This window comes from Hemicordylus capensis, chromosome 2, assembly GCF_027244095.1.
Source record: "Hemicordylus capensis ecotype Gifberg chromosome 2, rHemCap1.1.pri, whole genome shotgun sequence".
NCBI lineage: Eukaryota > Metazoa > Chordata > Lepidosauria > Squamata > Cordylidae > Hemicordylus > Hemicordylus capensis.
In genome coordinates this window covers 126,512,085-126,531,304 of record NC_069658.1, presented here as the reverse complement: position 1 = coordinate 126,531,304, position 19,220 = coordinate 126,512,085, and the positions used below count along the sequence as shown (strand labels likewise).

Sequence of the window (19,220 nt, the reverse complement as noted above, 5' to 3'; positions counted from 1 at the left end):
GTTGCTTGTCGGAGATGTTCCTAGTAAGATTTCCTAACCAGCATGTTCTCGTGTGTATGGACCCAATTCTTTACGAGGACTTTCTTCCAAGTCCCTGCATCCTCTGGTTCCTGGTACCTGTTCGCAGCTTCCTTCCCAGGGATTGCTCTCCTCTCGCTCTGTACCCACAGTTTCTTGCTTAGAGACTTTTATTAGTTCCATCTCTTGACAGCAATACTGCTACAGTGTAGAACGGCAGTGGTGGTGGGGCGTGGAGAAATACCTAGCTAATAAGAACTGGCCTATTGTGTTTGTTGTAAAGTTAAATTTGCCAAGGATTCTAAAGTATTTTGCATGTTGAGAGTGTTATGTAAATACTTACTGATCACACATAATCATTAATGTTTTAAATGGTGAAAAGATTATATGGTTGACCAACATGTATGTTTGGGCTTTGCTCTTCTGAGGTTGACCTGTAAATGCAAGACTGTCAAAATTACCAACAGCAGAATGTAAGTTAGTCCTCCTCCTCCGAATGTGGATGAGTTTGGAAGGCCGTGTTCCATGAGGTTGCTTGAATTCTGAATGAACAGATAGATGGGGGCATCTTTAACCTATTCCTAGAAGAAAAAGAAAAGTTTAGGGCAAGGAACACAAAAGGGAAATAATATATTAGGCTGTGGAACTCCCTGCCCAGGGAGCCTTGTCTTGCCTGCCCCTGGATTTTTTTTGTCCTCTTGTAAGGCCTTTCTCTTGAGGTTGTTGACGACTTGATTTGATGGTTTTTAAAAACTCTGACTCTGTGGAGATGAATTTAACTGTAAATATCTGCTGCTTCTTAAATCTAATGTTTAGTTTAGTCAAAACTTAAACATTTAAGAGTTTATTTTATTCTTGTTTTTGTCTTTGATTGGGTTGTTCTTAACATTTGCTGTATGTTAACTTGGACATTTTTAAACTTAAAAGTGTTTTAAGGGAAAATAAGTGATTTATTTAAGGGAATAAGTGTTTCAAATAAATATGAATATACAGGTGAAACTTGGAAAATTAGAATATCGTGCAAAAGTCCATTAATTTCAGTAATGCAAATTAAAAGGTGAAACTGATATATGAGACAGACGCATTACATGCAAAGCGAGATAAGTCAAGCCTTAATTTGTTATAATTGTGATGATCATGGCGTACAGCTCATGAAAACCCCAAATCCACAATCTCAGAAAATTAGAATATTACATGGAACCAAGAAGACAAGGATTGTAGAATAGAACAATATCGGACCTCTGAAAAGTATACAGTGTACTGTGCTTGATTGGCCAGCAAACTCGCCTGACCTGACCCCATAGAGAATCTATGGGGCATTGCCAAGAGAAGGATGAGAGACATGAGACCAAACAATGCAGAAGAGCTGAAGGCCGCTAATGAAGCATCCTGGTCTTCCATAATACCTCATCAGTGCCACAGGCTGATAGCATCCATGCCACGCCGCATTGAGGCAGTAATTGCTGCAAAAGGGGCCCAAACCAAGTACTGAATACATATGCATGCTTATACTTTTCAGAGGTCCGATATTGTTCTATTCTACAATCCTTGTCTTCTTGGTTCCATGTAATATTCTGATTTTCTGGGATTGTGGATTTGGGGTTTTCATGAGCTGTACGCCATGATCATCACAATTATAACAAATTAAGGCTTGACTTATCTCGCTTTGCATGTAATGCGTCTGTCTCATATATCAGTTTCACCTTTTAATTTGCATTACTGAAATTAATGGACTTTTGCACGATATTCTAATTTTCCAAGTTTCACCTGTAAATAGCTTTCTGATAAACATAAATATAGTCGAAAGGGTTTAATGAATTTCCATCTTGAAATTAAAATATTTCCCAAATATGCATGCATGCTAACTGGTTACTATAATATTAAAACATACTGGTTTGCAACTATGTATGACATGGGAGCATAATTCAAAACCTTTGGTCATGCAGTCCAGATGCTTCTGGCACATCAGGATTAGGTGGTCTTAAAGACAAAAGATCGATTTCCATTTGTATCTCTAGTCAGTTGCTATGCAGGTACTAACCATGAGGGCTTGTTGACAGGGTTAAGGCTGCAATCCTATGCACATTTATTTGGAAGTAAGTCTTGTTGAACAAAGCAGGAATTACTTCTGAGTAACTTAACAAACATGGAAAAAGCCTGATCCAAATGAAACTAGAAAACTGTAGATGATGAGGAAAAACTCCTATATTAACAATATCATTTTTGGTCAGTATCTAGTATTTTTATATAAAATTTTAATGAATTTTGATTTTAAACTGTTTGTTTTTATCCTATGAAATTGATTTAACCTTTTTATTCTGTGAAGTTGTTTTAATTGTTTTTACTCTGTTTTATATTTGTTTTAAATTGTGTGCACTGCCTAGAGATACACATATCAAACCATGTAATTTATATGATAATTTAATTAATTTATATGATAAATTAATTAAACAATTTCACATAATAAATAAGTTTAAACAATTCCATAGGATAAAACCAAACAGTTTAAAATTAATTTCAGTTTAAAGCCTGCAAAAACAGGTGTGTCTTGAGGGTCTTTCTAAAAGCAATCAGAGATAGAGGTGCTCTTATTTTGACAGAATATTCCAAAGCCCTTGGACAGCCACAGAGAAGGCCTGGTCCCAAGTCACCACCAAATGAGCTGGTGACAACTGTAACCAGACCTCCCCGGATGATATTAATTGGCAGCAGGGTTCATGTCGAAGAAGGTACTCTCTTAAGTACCTTGGATCCAATCTGTTGAGGGCTTTATAGGTAATAACCAGCCCTTTGTATTTCACTTAGAAACATAGCAGCCAGTGCAGTTCTTTTAAAATTGGTGTTATACGGTCCCTTAGAGTTGCCCCAGAGACTAGTATCGCAGCCGCATTTGCTGTACCAATTGTAGTTTCTAGACTATGTGCAAAGGCAGCCCCACATAGTGCATTACAGTTGTCAAACCTAGAGATTACCAGCATATACGCCACTGTTTTAAGGTCATTTACCTCCAGAAATGGGCGAAGCTGACGTATCGGCCAAAGCTGATAAAAAGCGCTTCTGGCCACTGCCTCATCCTGAGAAGCCAGAGAGAGTTTTGGATCCAGGAACACTCCCAAGCTAGGTACTTGTTCTTTTGGGGGACTGTAATCCCATCCACTTCTAAACCATCTCTTGGGTCCTGACCCCCAACAGGCAGTACCTCAATCATATTTGGATTCAACTTCAGTTATCCCTCATCCAGCACATTACTGCCTCTAGGCAGTCACTTAGGGAAGTGATGCCATTTCCTTATGAGGTAGATATGGAGAAATAGATTTGGGTGTCATCAGGATATTAATAACACCCTGCACCAAACCTCCTGATGATCTCCCCCAGCTATTTCATGTAATTGTTAAAGAGCATTGGAAACAGTATGGAGCCTTGTGGAACTTTAGTTCTCGCTTTCCAGAACAGCAGTCCCCAAGCGACACCATCTGGAATCTACCAGAAAGGTAGGAATGGAGATCCTATAAAACAGTGCCAACTAGTCCCATCTTCAAGAGCCGATCCAGAAGGATATATGGCTGATGATATCAAAAACTGCCGAGAGATCCAAAAGTATCAGCAGAGTCACAGTTGCTCCGTTAGTAGCCAGTTGGAGATCATCCATAAGGCTGACCAAGGCAGTCTCAACCCCATAGCCCTCTCGAAAGCTGGTTTGAAATGGGTCTAGATTATTTTATTTATTTATTTGATTGATTGATTGATTGATTGATGTACTGCCCTTCCAAAAATGGCTCAGGGATGATAATCTGTATCAGCCAAAACTGCTTGGAGCTGAGAGGCCACCACCCACTCAATCATCTTGCCCAACCATACAAGATTGGAAATAGGTCTGTAATTAGTCAACTCTGAGGGATCCAATGCGGGTTTCTTCAAATAAAATCTAATAATAGCCTCCTTAAGGCAAGGAAGCATCCTGCCCTCCCTCAGAGAAGCCTTTATAATATTTACCAGACCTTCTCTGATAATATGATTTTCAGATGAGATCAGCCAAGTTGGACAAGGCTCAAGAGAATGGGTTGTAGGATATACAGTCCAGAGCAGTTTGTCCACATCCTCCAGAGTCACAAACTGAAAGTGACCAGTTAAGAGGAGTTCCTGGTCACCTCCACAGTAGACTCTGCAGCGACTGTGGAATCCAGTTCAGCCCGAAAATGAGATTATATCCACGAAAAAGTCATTGAAAATGTAACAGCGAGTGACTGGTAGTTAAAAATTAAACTTCAAGGGGGAGGGGTGCACATAGTAGCTTCCTCAAAACCCTGTACAACTCAGCTGGATGTGAATTTGTGGAAGCAATGTGCGCAGAGAAGAATTGCTTCTTTGCCGCCCGCACTGCCAGAGCATAGATCTTTAAATATGCTCTGTATTGTCATATGTTGGATTCATGCTTACTCTCTAGTCATCTACCTCGCTGCTTCAGCTCCCATAGTTCTTCCAGTTACCACGGGTCTAATTTTGAAGCAGGTTGGACACTTAGGAGCAATTGTATCAACTGCTCTAGAGAATTCATTATTCTATGTTTACACCAGAGCATCCAACAGAATCACTAGCAGGGCCCATTCTAAACCCTTCCAAGGCTTCTTGGAATTCCATATACATAATTTCAGTCCTCCTTAGAATTATATATGTGTATATTGAAATTCTGATAAACGATTCACAATACTTTATCCACATAAATACTTAAGTTACCAACAAAAGCTTTTTAATACATAAACATTTTCATAAAGGCTTGTAAATACATAAAACAAGCAGCTTACAAAGTCTAGTAAACAACAAATTGGGGTTACATAGTCCTCCTGTATAAATGCTGTATGGAAGATGTCACTGAGGAAGACCATAGATCAAAACATGTCTGTACCAGGAATTGAAAGGACCAAGGACATTATTACATAGTCAAGACATATCTGAGGACTTCTAATACCGAGGGCACTTATGAGAGTATTTGTTGTTAACTAGCCTTTGTAAGCTTTTACACCACCAAGACTTTCAGAATTTGTATTGTTGTTTTATGTATTAACAAGCTTTTATGAAAACTATGTATTAAAAAGCATTTATACTTGGTTTAAGGGTGTTGGGGTTTTTTTTGAGGGTTGATAACGGAGGGCTGTTAAATTCCTGATTGAGGTATGTAATTATGAGATGTTCAAGAGATGTTAATGTACGGTAACTGCGAAGTTACTTTTATCTTTTTTTTCTCTTTCTGTGTCCTTCTTATATTTCTGTTGTCTTGGGAAAATAATAAAAAGATATTTTTAAAAAAACTTTTGTTGGCATCTTTTAAGTTACTTCTGAGTAAATATGCAGACTTAGACTATAATGTGTCCAGAACCTTCCGCAAGCAAGAGATGGTAATTACCAAGAGAAAAACAGACAGAACAGTGGCTGACATCCTGACTAAATTACTTGACTGAAGTCTTGTTGAAATTTAGTCCTTTAGATTAACTCCTGAGTAGTATTGTCGAGTAATTTAACTTAGTCTGGATGACAACCAGTATTTCTCCATGAGGTGAGATGTAAAAGTTAGTGTTGCTTGCTTAGTACAATAATAATAAATATCCATAATTTGAGAACTGTAAACATTGAAGAGCTTGAGCAGTTGAGAGGGCATGAAATAGGAATAGAAGATCACCTATATAGGCTCAAGTGAATGATCGAGTGAGACTTAGAATGGCATTTTCCATATCCTAGTGCTAGTCCCTGAATTCAGTAGGAAGCACAAAATAACAACTATAATATGTGATACATTATTTCATTTATAATGCCTAATCTCCCTCCTGTATTCTACGAAAGAAAACCACATGGCTCTGTGGTCACCAGGAGTCGACACCGACTTGACGGCACAACTTTACCTTTACCTTTAATCTCAGTAGTAGGATATTTCTCCCTGAAATATCTGAGTTATGAAATATCTGAGTCCCCCTGAAATATCTGAGTTCTGAGTTATATATATAAGCAGCCTGGAACTTTGTATGTTTGATAGATAGTCATCATTCAGTTTTAAAAGACAGGTATAGGCTTTAAAACATATATTTGTATTAAATTAAGATTTTCTTTTCAACCAGGCTATTCATAAAAATAAATACTTAATAGTATAATTGGGGTGGTGTTGTTTTTTGCCAGTGCAAATTTTAAAACCCTGCTTGTAAATGCAAAAAACAAACAAACAAAAAACCAAACAAAAAACCCTATATATTTTTTTCTTGATGGAATCCAAAGTTCATTTCCCCCCAATCCTCTGTGTTGTACAGAAATAAAGCCAACAAATTAGTAAATATTCAGAATATAGTGTAAAACAAAAAAAAATGTATCTAGTGTGCTGGCTGAGAGAACATCTTACTAAGTTCCATGTGCCTACCTGTATTTTAGAGCTAGATTTCACTAAGCCTTCACAGTACATCATCTGATATAATCTGCAGTCTTTAAAGAACATTTTTTAAAATTTATTGTTGTATTTATATACCGCCTTTCGTTAAAAGACAACCCCAAGGCATGTTTTGCATTCTGCAAAACATACTTTGCAGAATGCATATTGTCGTGATATTTCTTGCGTACGCTTAAAAAAAGAGAGTAATAATCTAAATAAGTGTTCAGCTTTGTGGAAACCACTCCATTTGTGATAGTTTCCGTTGAGCATCTTGAACTTTCTAGGTCTTAATACAAGGACAAGACCTCTAGGAACTTCTGTAATACAAAATCCTTTTAACTTTTGTGGGACTTGCACTCATTTCAGTGAGACTTGTACAGAAGAATTTCTCAGTGGTTCTTACCTATGATAGCTCTACAGTAGTAGAATATGTTCCATTACTCTAAACCTTTTATATAGGGATATATTACATTAAAAATTACAGTACCTTACTTAAAGCTTTTTGAGAAGCTGGGTTATTAGCAGAAAGCATCTTTTCATTTCTAAACGGATCTCCTCCCAAGCACACTGGCTGTGTTGCTCATCTGTTAAGAAACTGTTCATTCTTTGGAAGTATTTTTTCACTTGCAGAATGGAGGAATATGATGCTGTATTTTCATAGTTCATTAGTCCCTTCTGCATCTCCGCTGTACCCAGACATGTCTCAAGTTCTGTAATTTGCTCGTGAAGACCAGTCTGTAATTTCTCAATGCATGTTGAGTTCCAGGGATGGTCTTTGGAAAGAAAGCAGAAGATCTGTTGGAGGATCTCGTGGACGATAGTTGGACTGTTGTGGTCATTAGTGTTGAGAACTAACAGAGGAAACTGCAAGTCTGTTGTTTCAAATCCACATTGTGGAGGAAATTGTCCACTCATCCTGCAGAGATGGTGCAAGTTGGTTTGGATCAGTTGGTTCCACTGGATGTGAAGCTTGGGACATTTGGAAAGGGAGAGTTGTCTGGAATGTGCAAATTTGCCAAAGAGCGCCAGCATGAAGCAAAGGTGGAATCTGAAGTCATGACTGGTGGTGGCCATGCTGATCAAGTTGTTAGAGCTATCTTGTTTCCTAGAGCCCCTTTAAATATACCTGGGCAACTCCTATAGATACCTGTCATCCTTCTAACTTGATGTATTTAATAGGTGTATTAATCATAATATGATTTATTCCTTCTCTTCCAGACTCTAAATGACTTGAGGCACATCCTTGGTTACTTTCAGTTTCTGTTAGTACTTTTAATTAATCTGTGGGACTTTTAAAAACTACCTTCCTGTACAAACTAGGATATTTAAATAAAACTTAGGACTTAAAGTGTCCTATTCTATACCATAGTATAGTCGGATGGAAAATTTATTTCATATTTTCCCTCATCTAAAACACAATGTGATTTTTTTCTTTACTAAGGCTAGTTCTTTAAAACTTTCTTATTTGAATAATTTTTAGCCTACTTTCCAGTAAGCTTATGAGATCACTCAGCATTCCGTGTCTGTGTCCGTCCATGTGTGCCCCCCGCCCCATCAACTTTGCAACGCCTGGACCAATATGAACCAAATCAGGTACAGTTGTAGCGACACATAGGGACACCTCAATGGCGTAGTTTGTGATGATGTCATCCACCCCAGTTCAAGATGGCAGATGCATAAACTTTTGAGGCACAAGTGGGCTAACTTGTGAAACCACCACTCCCCCCTCCCCCCCGCACAGTATCTCTAGTGACTGTTGCTGGTGTCTATCTTATGTTTCTTTTTAGATTGTGAGCCCTTTGTGGACAGGGATCCTTCTTTCTTTCTTTCTTTCTTTCTTTCTTTCTTTCTTTCTTTCTTTCTTTCTTTCTTTCTTTTCTTTTGTGTAAACCGCCCTGAGCCATTTTTGGAAGGGCGGTATAGAAATCAATCAATGAATCAACCGCCTAACCGATTTGAACCAAATTTGCTACAGCTGTATCGACACATAGGGATGCCCCAATGTCCCAAGTGAGTGACACACAGGTATACCTCAGTGGCATAGTTTGTGATGATGTCATCCACCTTGATTCAAGATGGTAGATGCGTAAACTTTTGAGGTGCAATTGGAATTACTTGTGAACCGCCTAACTGATTTGAACCAAATTTGCTAAATCTGTAGGGATACAAAGGAATGTCCCAATGGCATAGTTTCTGATGATGTCATCTACCCCAATCCCAGATGGCAGAGACATGAACGTTTGAGGCGCAAGTGGGCTAACTTGTGGACCATCTAACTGTTCTGAACCAAATTTGGTACAGTTATAGAGATAATGAAAGGAAAGTAGGCAAATTAGTTCTTCCTAGAACAACTTGTTATTATTCTCAACTAGTTTAAGGTTATATTTTTAGTGACTAGCTTCCAATGTCCTTCTCTTTGGCATCTAGGTTTTAGAGTGATCTTTTTATTTTGGTATCCTTCTGTGCTTCCCATATAGCAGTAGTTCCAAAATTATTTATTAGAGGAGACGGCCAGCTGAGTTATTGTTGCTCAAGACTTATTTGTGAGATTTCAGTTCCTGGCCGGTAAAGTCCATTTTGCACTTCCACTGTATTTTTTTCCTTCCCCCCCCCTTTCCTTTCTTTCCTTTTCCTTATGGTGACTTTGCTACCCTTCAAAGAGAAATCATGGCTATATGGGATAGGAATAGTGTACAAACCTCATGAACATAGTCCAGGGCTTGACAAATCTTAGGCACCAGGGAGTCATGGCACCTAGAAATGTAACCATGGTGCCTAGACTACAATATTTAGAGTAGCGTTCTTTAATAAAATCTTTGTCTATCCCAGACAGCCCTGTTTCTGTTTAAAGTATATTACTTGTAAAGGGGGACAAAGAGAAGCTCATTTACCCTATCTCCGCTCTCCACAATGCCCATCACTAAGTCCAGCAATTTTGCCAGTTGTCCATTGTCTGGCTTGGGTGTTGCTACACCCCCAAAGGATCCAGGGCATGGGCCCATACCTTCATGGCCTCATAGGCTCTGCAACATTTTTAAACCTTATTTTTAATGTTCCTCCGTGGCGTGGGCTCCTGCACCACCGCGAGGGGTGGTCTTTGCCATTGCTGGCGCCTTGATGGAAACAGTGGAACCAGGGGTTTAGAGAATGCGTTGGTGGTGGTGGAGGGGGAGGCAAGGTCCTGCTGGCGATTCCCCCTGTAAGAGGTTTTTGTTACATGAGTAGTGAGAATCTGTGGGGAATCTGTGGAGATTCTCCAGTCAGCAGTTCATTGCCCCAAGGCAGAGAAAGGAGCTCCCTGTCAGCGATGGAACAAACCACTGACTGGAGAAACTCCACAGGTACTGGCCATGGCCCCTGAATCTGACATTGACGTGGGGGATGAGGGGTGCCTCTACCTGGGAGAGGATCTATTCAGATCCTCTCTCAATCTTCCCCAGTCAGCATTTCATTGAAACGCTGACTGGCTGGGATTTCCTCTGCTCTGCCTCACTAGGAGCAAGGCAGGGAAAGAAGCCCCAGCCAGCCTTTCAGTGAAACAGTGGCTGTGGAGGAGAGGGGCACACCTCGTGCTTCCAGCTGGCAAGCGCTTTGTTCAACGGTTGGGTGAGGGAGGGCGCAAGAGGTTGCCCTGGGGGCCCAGTGATTGTCGTTCTCCCTTGCTCCATTGTCCCCCACCCCTGAGCAGAACTAAACAGCGCACTGCTGCCCAGCATGCAAAAAACCAGCCGGAAGTGGCGCACACACCTGCCACCACTTCCCTGCTCACTTTTCACTTGCCTGATGATGCTCTGTTTATCTTCTCTACTGCCATCCTTGCAGTGGCTGTAAAGGGGCATCCCCCAAACAGTGTTCTCTCTCATTTTTTCCGTCTGTGTGCGGAATGAATTTTGTTCTGGGCAGCAGTATCAAGGCAGAGTGTGCACACATGCATTCAAAGTGGGCCTTGATTAAACCTGAGCGGGAAATAAAATTAACTTAGCGGACATTAAAAAATGTGTGAGTGCGCACAAGTGCACACCTTAGAGGGAACACTGCCCTCAAAACATTGAGGACCTGTGCCCCTAGGCTTCCCCTAACAACGTCACTGTTCTGGCTCCTACTGTAAATGTTTGGGCCGACTCCTAGATCGAATGAACATTTGTCAAGACCTGACATAATCCAGATCTGTGCATGAATTAGGGCTTTCCTTTTCCTTCCATGAAGTGAAATGCTCTGCATGTTGGTGGGAAAATCCCTTTATGTATGCAGTTTTATGTACGTAAGTGGACCGTGGTTCCTGACTGCCATTCTGCTTATAGTTGTGTATAGACTGATCTAAATGAGATTTAAGCATACATCATGGAATCCAAGATTGCATCCCATACATCTCCCTAAAGGGTGAATAGGTTCATACAATCCTATGCATATTTGCTCAGAATTAAGTCCTTCTTCCTGACATTCTGACTAATGCTGTGTGCATGTTTCATACACTCTGGAAGCAATCTATTATAGTGGAAACGCTCATGTGGATGTTCCTGTGATGATTGTATGAACTGAGCCATTAACAAATTCCTCCACGAGTTGGCATAGTTAACAAGTCCTAGTTGCTCATCAGAAAGCAAGCTAGTCAGTTCTGAGAAAGCTGCCCTCAAATGACATTGTTGGCCATACCTTTTATAGATGTTCGAGTGTATAGTGTGGAATCTAAAACTTAACTAATTCACATAGATCTTAAGTTCATTCTTGAATGGGGTGCAGTGCAGTACATGTTTAGTAATACAGCATTTTGGATTTCCCTCTTCAATGTCTAATCCACAGAGGGCTAATCCAGCACATGTGATGATTGGGTTGTGCCAAGAGCACTCCATGACATCAGTGGAGGATGTTCCAATGCACTCTCAGAGCATCCCTTTATCGCATGAAGGAGCTGTTCTTCTGAATTGTCTTTCTACATGCACTCATCTGTTTAAACATGTATTGGGGGTATGTGTGGAGTGGACAATTCAGATGAACAGCTCGCTCATGCCATAAAGGGTTGTGCTGAGAGTGTATTGTGATGTCTCATGATGTCATGGTGGGTGCTTTTTCAGTGTGGCTCCATCCTTATTGTGTGTGCTGTCAGGCACCTTGTCCCAGTATGGTCAGATAATTCCTTGGATCTGATAGGTCAGAGCATTCTTTGGGCTGTCCTAGGCTTTGTAGCATAATGACTAAAATTGATGCTTAAAATTGGCCTGTAAAGGGCAGAAACTATCTGCCTTGTCAAGTGGCCAATATATATTTTAAAAGAATTAATTATAAACTAGCTTAACCTGCACAGAGCATCTGTGCGGTAGTACTTGATTGCTCCCCTCACCCTCGCCAAAGCCCGCTACCTCAGAGATCTCCCCACCCTCACTTGATCTGCACTCCTGCTCCTCCTCCTCCATCCCTTTATTCCACCCCCCTCACCTCTTCTGGTTGTGGCTGCAGTGTTGCTGGTTCCTATTGGCCAAGCTGCAGCCTCCTAACCCCAGAGACACCATTGCCTGAGCTCCGCTCCACTCCTGCTCCTCCCCACAGGAGCCCTTCCTCGCTGCTACCCCCGCCATGGCTGTTCGTTCCCCTCAGGCCGCTGACAGGCCCGGACTTGTCCCTTGCCAGCCTGCCTCCCTCCACCAATGGCCTTGGTAGCCCCAAACACCAGCAGTGGTTGACTGGGCCCTTCCTTGTTGCTGGTGCCGCCATGGCCGCTCATTCCCCTCAGGCTGCTGACTGGTTAGGGCCCGTCCCTCATCCTTGTCTCTCTTCCTCTCCCTCCTTTTTCTCTCTTTCTCTCTCCTCAATTCGCTCTCCCCCTCTTCATGTCCTTTCTCTCCCTCCCTCCCTGAGTTAACAGATCTTGTTCATCTTGTTTCCTCATCTAATTCACACAATGGCAGCCTCCTTCTCCTGAAGGGGGTCTTTCCTCTCTAACGACCCCTCTCTTTGCAGACTCCTGCCCACTATCCTTTTATTATTCCTCTCCTCTACAGTCAAGAACATCTTCCGACCAGTAACAGTTGCATTCCACCTGACCTTAACCATCACAGGGTCCTCCTCCCTATCTGTATATGGAATCCCCACTGCCCAATCACCATGCTGCATCTGCTCTCACAGGCTCCTTCTCCCGATCTGCATATGGAATCCTCACTGCCCAGTCAGGTGCTTCTGCTTGTACTGCCCTTCCAAAAGGCTCAGGATGGTTTACATTAAAACACCGTTAAAATCTGTCAATTAAAACAAAAATTATAAAAGCATAAAACAATGACTAACAATTAAAAACATCATACAACAACAATATAGATTGTATTATTTATCATATCATTACATTCAGTAGGAGGGACCAGGCAAACATAGAGCCAGCAGAGGGCCAGCGTGGTCTAGTGGTTAGAGTGCTGGACTAGGACCGGAGAGGCCTGAGTTCAAATCCCCATTCAGCCATGATACTTGCTGGGTGACTCTGGGCCAGTCACTTGTCTCTCAGCCTAACCTACTTCACAGGGTTGTTGTGAGGAAAAACTTAACTATGTACACCACTCTGGGCTCCTTGGAGGAAGAGCAAAATATAAATGTAAATAAATAGATAGATAGATAGATAGATAGATAGATAGATAGTGTAGTGGTTAGAGTGTTGGACTAGGACTGGGAAGACCTGAGTTCGAATCCCCATTCAACCATGAAACTCACTGGGTGACTCTGGGCCAGTCATGTGTATCTCAGCCTAACCTACCTCACAAGGTTTGTTGTGAGGATAAAAATAACCATGTATACCGCTCTGAGCTCCTTGGAGGAAAAGCAAGATATAAATGTGAAGATAAATAAATAAAATAAAAATATATCTCAAAAACATAAGGTTATAACAAAGGAAATATTAATAATATATTTTTATCATTCCAGAAAGTTCTGAAGCAGTTCTGGTCTTCATAAAATCTATTAGACATTTCCTCTGCTTGGCATGAATGTACCATGTAACCTTACTTAAAATTGCAAGATCCCAAAGATTAATGAAACACTCCTTTTAAAAACAAGGAATCTATTATATTAATTCTCGTAGACGTGCCTCTGTGGGGATGCAACCCAGCGGATTGGCTGGTCGGTGGAGGCGCCGGATTGGCTGGGCAGGGGTTGGCCGCGTAGGGAAGTGGCCGCTTGGGGAGGGAAGGAAGGAAAGCGGGCAAGTGGAGAGGAGAACTGAACGGGCTGGGGCAGAAGGGAGGGGGGAAGCTGAGGGGAGAGAAAGCGGTGGAGTCTGGCTGGGCAGAGACAAACGGCTGGCCGCTTCGGATGATACTCTCTAGAGGGAGGGCCGTGCAGGAAGGAGCCAGCTGAACACTTGGCCTCCCGACACCAGGGACTGGAGAAAGGAGGATGCAGCAACGGCCAGCAGGGAAAACACAAGCAGGCTAAAAAGCGGAGGGCGGGGGGGAAGCACGAATTAGAGAGTGAAAAAGAGAGAGAAAGAGGGGGAAATGGAGGAGGGAGCAAGCTGGGGCAGAAGGCTTGCGGGGAGGGACTGGGGCAGAAGGTGGGGGGAGAGCGTACTGGGGCTGAAGTCTGGGGGGGAGGGGAGTAGGGCAGAAGGTGGGGGGAGTGTACTGCCACACAGATGCTCTGTGCGGGATCAGCTAGTATTTCTTGTTTTCCAATATTTGATGTGCAGCACCAGTTAACTAGCTGCAAAAATAAAGTGGAATAAAAAGGTTTCTTTATCTTTAGAAACTGTTTCTTTTAAATAAGTCAATAACTATATTTTGGGATCTACTGACAAGAACTTTTGAGTATCATTTATCATTTGGAGAGGAGAGCTGGTCTTGTGGTAGCAAGCATGACTTGTCCCCTTAGCTAAGCAGGGTCTGCCCTGGTTGCATTTGAATGGGAGATGATATGTGAGCACTGAGAGATCTTCCCCTTAGGGGATGGAGCCGCTCTGGGAAGAGCATCTAGGTTCCAAGTTCCCTCCCTGGCATCTCCAAGATAGGGCTGAGAGATATTCCTTCCTGCAACCTTGGAGAAGCTGCTGCCAGTCTGTGTAGATAATACTGAGCTAGATAGACCAGTGGTCTGACTCAGTATATGTCAGCTTCCTGTGTTCCTAATCTCCAGTCTTAACTACTTCAATGCACTCTATGTGAGGCTGCCTTTGTACATAGTCTGGAAACTAGACTTGGTACATTAGCCTGTATTCGCTTTGTTGCATTAGTTTTGATATAGGCAAAGAAGTGCATCTTCAGATACGTTAATACTATCCTTGTGCTTTCCAATATTGGGTACAGACACTTACCTTTCTGGATAAATATCTCCAAGATAGGGCTGAGAGAGATTCCTGCCTGCAGGCTTGGAGAAGCTACTGCCAGTCTGTGTAGACAATACTGGGCTAGATAGACCAGTGGTCTGACGATATATGGCAGCTTCCTATGTTCCTATATGAATAATGTCCCTCTAGTATACTTGGACTTTACTTTCTGGCCATCAACAATGGGTGAAGTCTCCCCTTAGAGCATTGTTCCATATCATTCTTCCATATTATTATTACTGGACTATTTTAGCGATCCTATGTTGGTGAAGTATTCCTGAGATAGCATTTCAGAAGAGATTTCTCTTAATGCTGTGGAGAATTATAAGTCTAATTTGTTCCAGAGATATTTGGTAGCTCAGTCCTCAGACTATTTCTGTTTTAGAATATATTTTGGGGAAGCCTTCTTCCACAATACAGCAACATATCATATATCTTTGATCATGATTGTCTAGAGTTGTTGTAGTTATCAGTTTATGTGGAGAAACATCCCTGAGTTCTCCCCCTGATCTTCTCAACCAGTCTTACAAAAAAATTGTGATCTGGAGATATTCACAAAGGGACTCTAAATCTTCACATTCCTTCTTCAAGTCACCTGTACAACTTTATTCGGTCCTTCTCGATCCATTTTTTTATACTGCTCTGTACAAAGCTGAACCCAACTCTGGAAAAGTCCCATGCTTCAAAATTTATTACATTCCATGTCAAACATTACAGAGGAAATAGGAGATTTATATAGGCAGACATATACTTTGTATTTGTTCCACATTTTTCATTTGGACTGAAATATTACCGCACTTTTACTTAGATTTGCTGTAATTTTTAAATAAGTGTTCATGCAATCCCCGATTAAAAGCCTAATGCTCAAAACAAGTTGGAATTGAAATAAGTATTACTTACATAAATAAACTTGTCTCCTGAACTTGCTGAATTTCTACTCCTTTTTTAAATGTCAGAGATACCACATACTATTCAGTTATCCAGTTTGAAAAGCAAGCATGGTAATATAGTAGTATAGAACCACAAGACCCTCTTCATTCTTATTTTTTCACTGTTTGTTAAAACTACTTCTGGATTTTCTTCTTTCAAATGTATTAATTATCTCTTACCATTCTTTCACACTTTTGTCAGTAGTAACAGAAGGACTATTTTAACCTTAGGGAGAATGTTCATCTTAGATGTACATAAAAAAGCACAGCATGTGGCACTGTGACTTACAGGCTTGCGGTTATCTTCTATTTACCAAGGGTTTGATAGTTAAGACTTGATTCATACCATACACTTAGTATGTATGTATGTATTTATTTATTTATTGAATTTTAATACCCAATTCGGCTCAGGGCGGTTCACAAACAAAACAAAAACAGTTAAAATCAATCACCAATAAAAACATTTTTAAAATACCCATAAAACAATCTGTTAAAAACAATTTAAAACCCTAAAAACAAAATGAACCAAAACAATTTAAAACCCTAAAAACAAAATGAACCCCCCAGTACATTAAAAAAAACCCTACAACAATTTAAAAACTTTGGAAGGCCAGGCCAAACAGATAAGTCTTAAGGGCTCTCCTGAAGGTCAATAAAGAGTTCAAATTACGAATTTCTGAAAGTAGTAAGTAGGGAAGTTAATGGCACTGGTGGCGGCTGGCTCGAGAGTGGAGAGGGGATATCTTTAAGGGCAGGGGAGGATGCTCTTACCCCTCCCGCCGCATTTCTCCCACTGGTGCTGCACTTTAAAAGAGTCTGGCGGGGCGGCAGCATCACTCCCTGCTGCCCCATTGCCTCATTGAACCGGAAGTGACAGGAAGTACCTGGAGTGTGTGTGCACGTGCAAGTTGCGTGCAAGCCCAGCATGAACGAGCACGGCATGCACACACACGCACCCGACATGTGCCCATGCGCCGGTACTTCTGGTCCAACGGGGCAGCAGGGAGGTACGCTGCCACACCGCCAGACACATGCAGTGCCGATGGGGGAAACACGGCGGGAGGGATAAGAGCACCCTCCCCCACCCTTAACTGTAGCTCCCTGTAGTATTCTCTCTAAATTTTTTTCATCTGTGTGCAGAATGAGTTTTGTTCTGGGCAGAAGTATCAAGGTAGTGTGTGCACACATGCATTCAAAGTGGGACCTTCTTGATTAAACCTGAGTGGGAACTAAAATTAACCGAGCGGACATTAACAATTGTGTGAGCATGCACAAGTGCATGCCTTAGAGGGAACACTTTCCCCCCGCCTTCAAACCAGCCAAATTGCCGGTCCTTCGAACCTGTCCAGAGGCCTGTAAAAAGGCCTCTGAACAGGTTTATAAAGGTAAAAGGGAAAGTGTGCCCTCAAGTCGATTTCGGCTCCTGGCTCCCACAGAGCCCTGTAGTTTTCTTTGGTAGAATACAGAAGCGGGTTACCATTGCCTCCTCCTGCGCAGTAGGAGATGATGCCTTTCAGCATCTTCCTATATTGCTGCTGCCCAATATAGGTGTTTCCCATAGTCTCTGTAGAAGTCCTGGGAAACATACCAGCAGGGATTCGAACCGGCAACCTCTGGCTTACTAGTCAAGCATTTCCCCACTGTGCTATTAGGTGGCTAGGGACAGGTTCATGCACATCCCTAATAGTAAGGTGTGAATATACTGTGTCACATACAGTACATAACTCTCTATGACTCCTACCTGAATATGTGAGTCACATTCTTGAATACTTGAAAAGTACTGTGGTTAACGTACCAGCACAAACCATCTTCTCAGTTCTCTCCTCCCTACTGAAGTTCCCCGATCCTTCAAAAGGGCTACTGCTGAGGGTCGGGGAGCCTGGGCAATGGTGTGGGATGTCGTGTAAGGGGCTGTAGTGGACATACCCAAGAACTGCAAGTGGAGCTGCCACTCTGCTTGTGATTTCCAGGTATTCCTTTCCCCCATGCTATTGCCTAGGGTCCTGTGACCCTCAGGGATTTACTTTCTAGGGAGGGAGGCATGAATATGGATTGCACTAGTACAGTTGCACACGTGCTACTTGGGAAGTTGCACGTGTTTGGGGGTCTAGCAGTTGGCCTTAAAATCTGCTCACTTTAGCAGTTGATATCTTTGAAATTCTGTTCATGAAGGTTTCAGATTGACAATATTAGGTATCTTGGCAACTTTCTTTGAGATAATATGTGGGAGCAAGCTGGGGCAATGGTTTGTCTTGGCTGTTTCATAGCTCTTATGAAACTGTGCTGAAATATAATCCTCATTTTAAACAAAAAGGCATGTTAAGTGTCAAACGCAAATACAGTAGAACATACACCACATTTCTTTCTTTTCTCATCTTATACATCTTAAGCAAAATTTGTTCTAGATCTGTTTTTTGACTGCAGGAATCATACAGGGAGTGATTCAACTTGGGGGGCTTTTTCTGTTGTTGCAGCCACTAACGTTTTTTTTGAAAAAAATGTTTACAGGAAGTTGACAAAAATGATTAGATGCTCCTCTTTCAGCGTTCAGTGTTGTAAACAAACCACAAGGCAGGTTGCATGACTGAAACAAAATCTGAAATTAGATACGTAGAAGGGTGAGAAGAAGCGTGATAAAAGGTAGCACAAGTTGCAATTCCATCCTGTGTCTTCCTTAACTGAAAGTGCTCAAATTTGAAAAATTCCAGACCCTGGTATGAAATGTGCAGGCTGCAGGGAAACTCTTCGGAACTTGGAAAGATGTTCTTCTGAATCTTGCACCATTACAAAGCTTTGCATCTTCGGCTATATTTCTGTCCATTTCCTTATACAAGTTTGCAAAGCATATGTAGAGAAGAGTTACAGAAGCAGCAGTTACACTAATGTGACTGTCCCTATCCACCATCAGCACAATACCTTCAGAGACGTTTGCTGGTGTCTCGCTTATGTTTCTTTTTAGGTTGTGAGCCCTTTGGGGACAGGGATCCCTTATTTATTCGTTATTTCTCTGTGTAAACTGCCCCGAGCCATTTTTGGAAGGGCAGTATAGAAATGGAATAAATAATAGTTATTGTTGTTTTTATTATTATTTTTATTATTAATTAAAAATGATGTCAACTTCATTGTAGCTATATCAGCATACTCATCCAGTCATCCCAGTCTTTGGCAATTGGGCATGACGTTCTGGATAAATTCAAGCAACTCATCAGCCTGTAGCATATGCACTCACATTTATTGCTTCCCCCAGCTCCCCCCAAATGTGTTTCTATACAGAAGAAAAGAGTAATGTATTAGTAGCTTTTGAATAGTATGCAACAAATCAATCTTAAAGTGACTTAGCGGGGGAGAGTAACTGGCCCTCTCCATCCCCAGCACAGTACTTCCAGTGACTGTTGCTGGTGTCTATCTTATGTTTCGTTTTAGAATGTGAGCCCTTTGGGGACAGGGAGCCATCTTATTTATTTATTATTTCTCTTTGTAAACTGCCCTGAGCTATTTTTGGAAGGGCGGAATAGAAATCGAAATAATAATAATAATAATAATAATAATAATAATAATAATAATTATT

General features: G+C 41.5%; 2 protein-coding genes across 5 annotated transcripts in view; one reads left to right on the top strand and one right to left on the bottom strand.

Annotated features, from left to right (window-relative positions):
- Window positions 1-19,220, top strand: part of MOB3B (MOB kinase activator 3B) — a 193,305-nt gene that overhangs the window by 12,648 nt on the left and 161,437 nt on the right. The gene's annotated exons all lie outside the window — the stretch shown is intronic.
- Window positions 6,920-7,501, bottom strand: IFNK (interferon kappa). Its single transcript, XM_053293085.1, has one exon. The coding sequence runs from the start codon at window positions 7,499-7,501 to the stop codon at window positions 6,920-6,922; it is 582 nt and encodes a 193-aa protein (XP_053149060.1).

Coding starts and splice junctions, on each gene's coding strand:
- IFNK (XM_053293085.1), bottom strand. CDS start 7,501: ATGGCCACCACCAGTCATGACTTCAGATTCCACCTTTGCTTCATGCTG.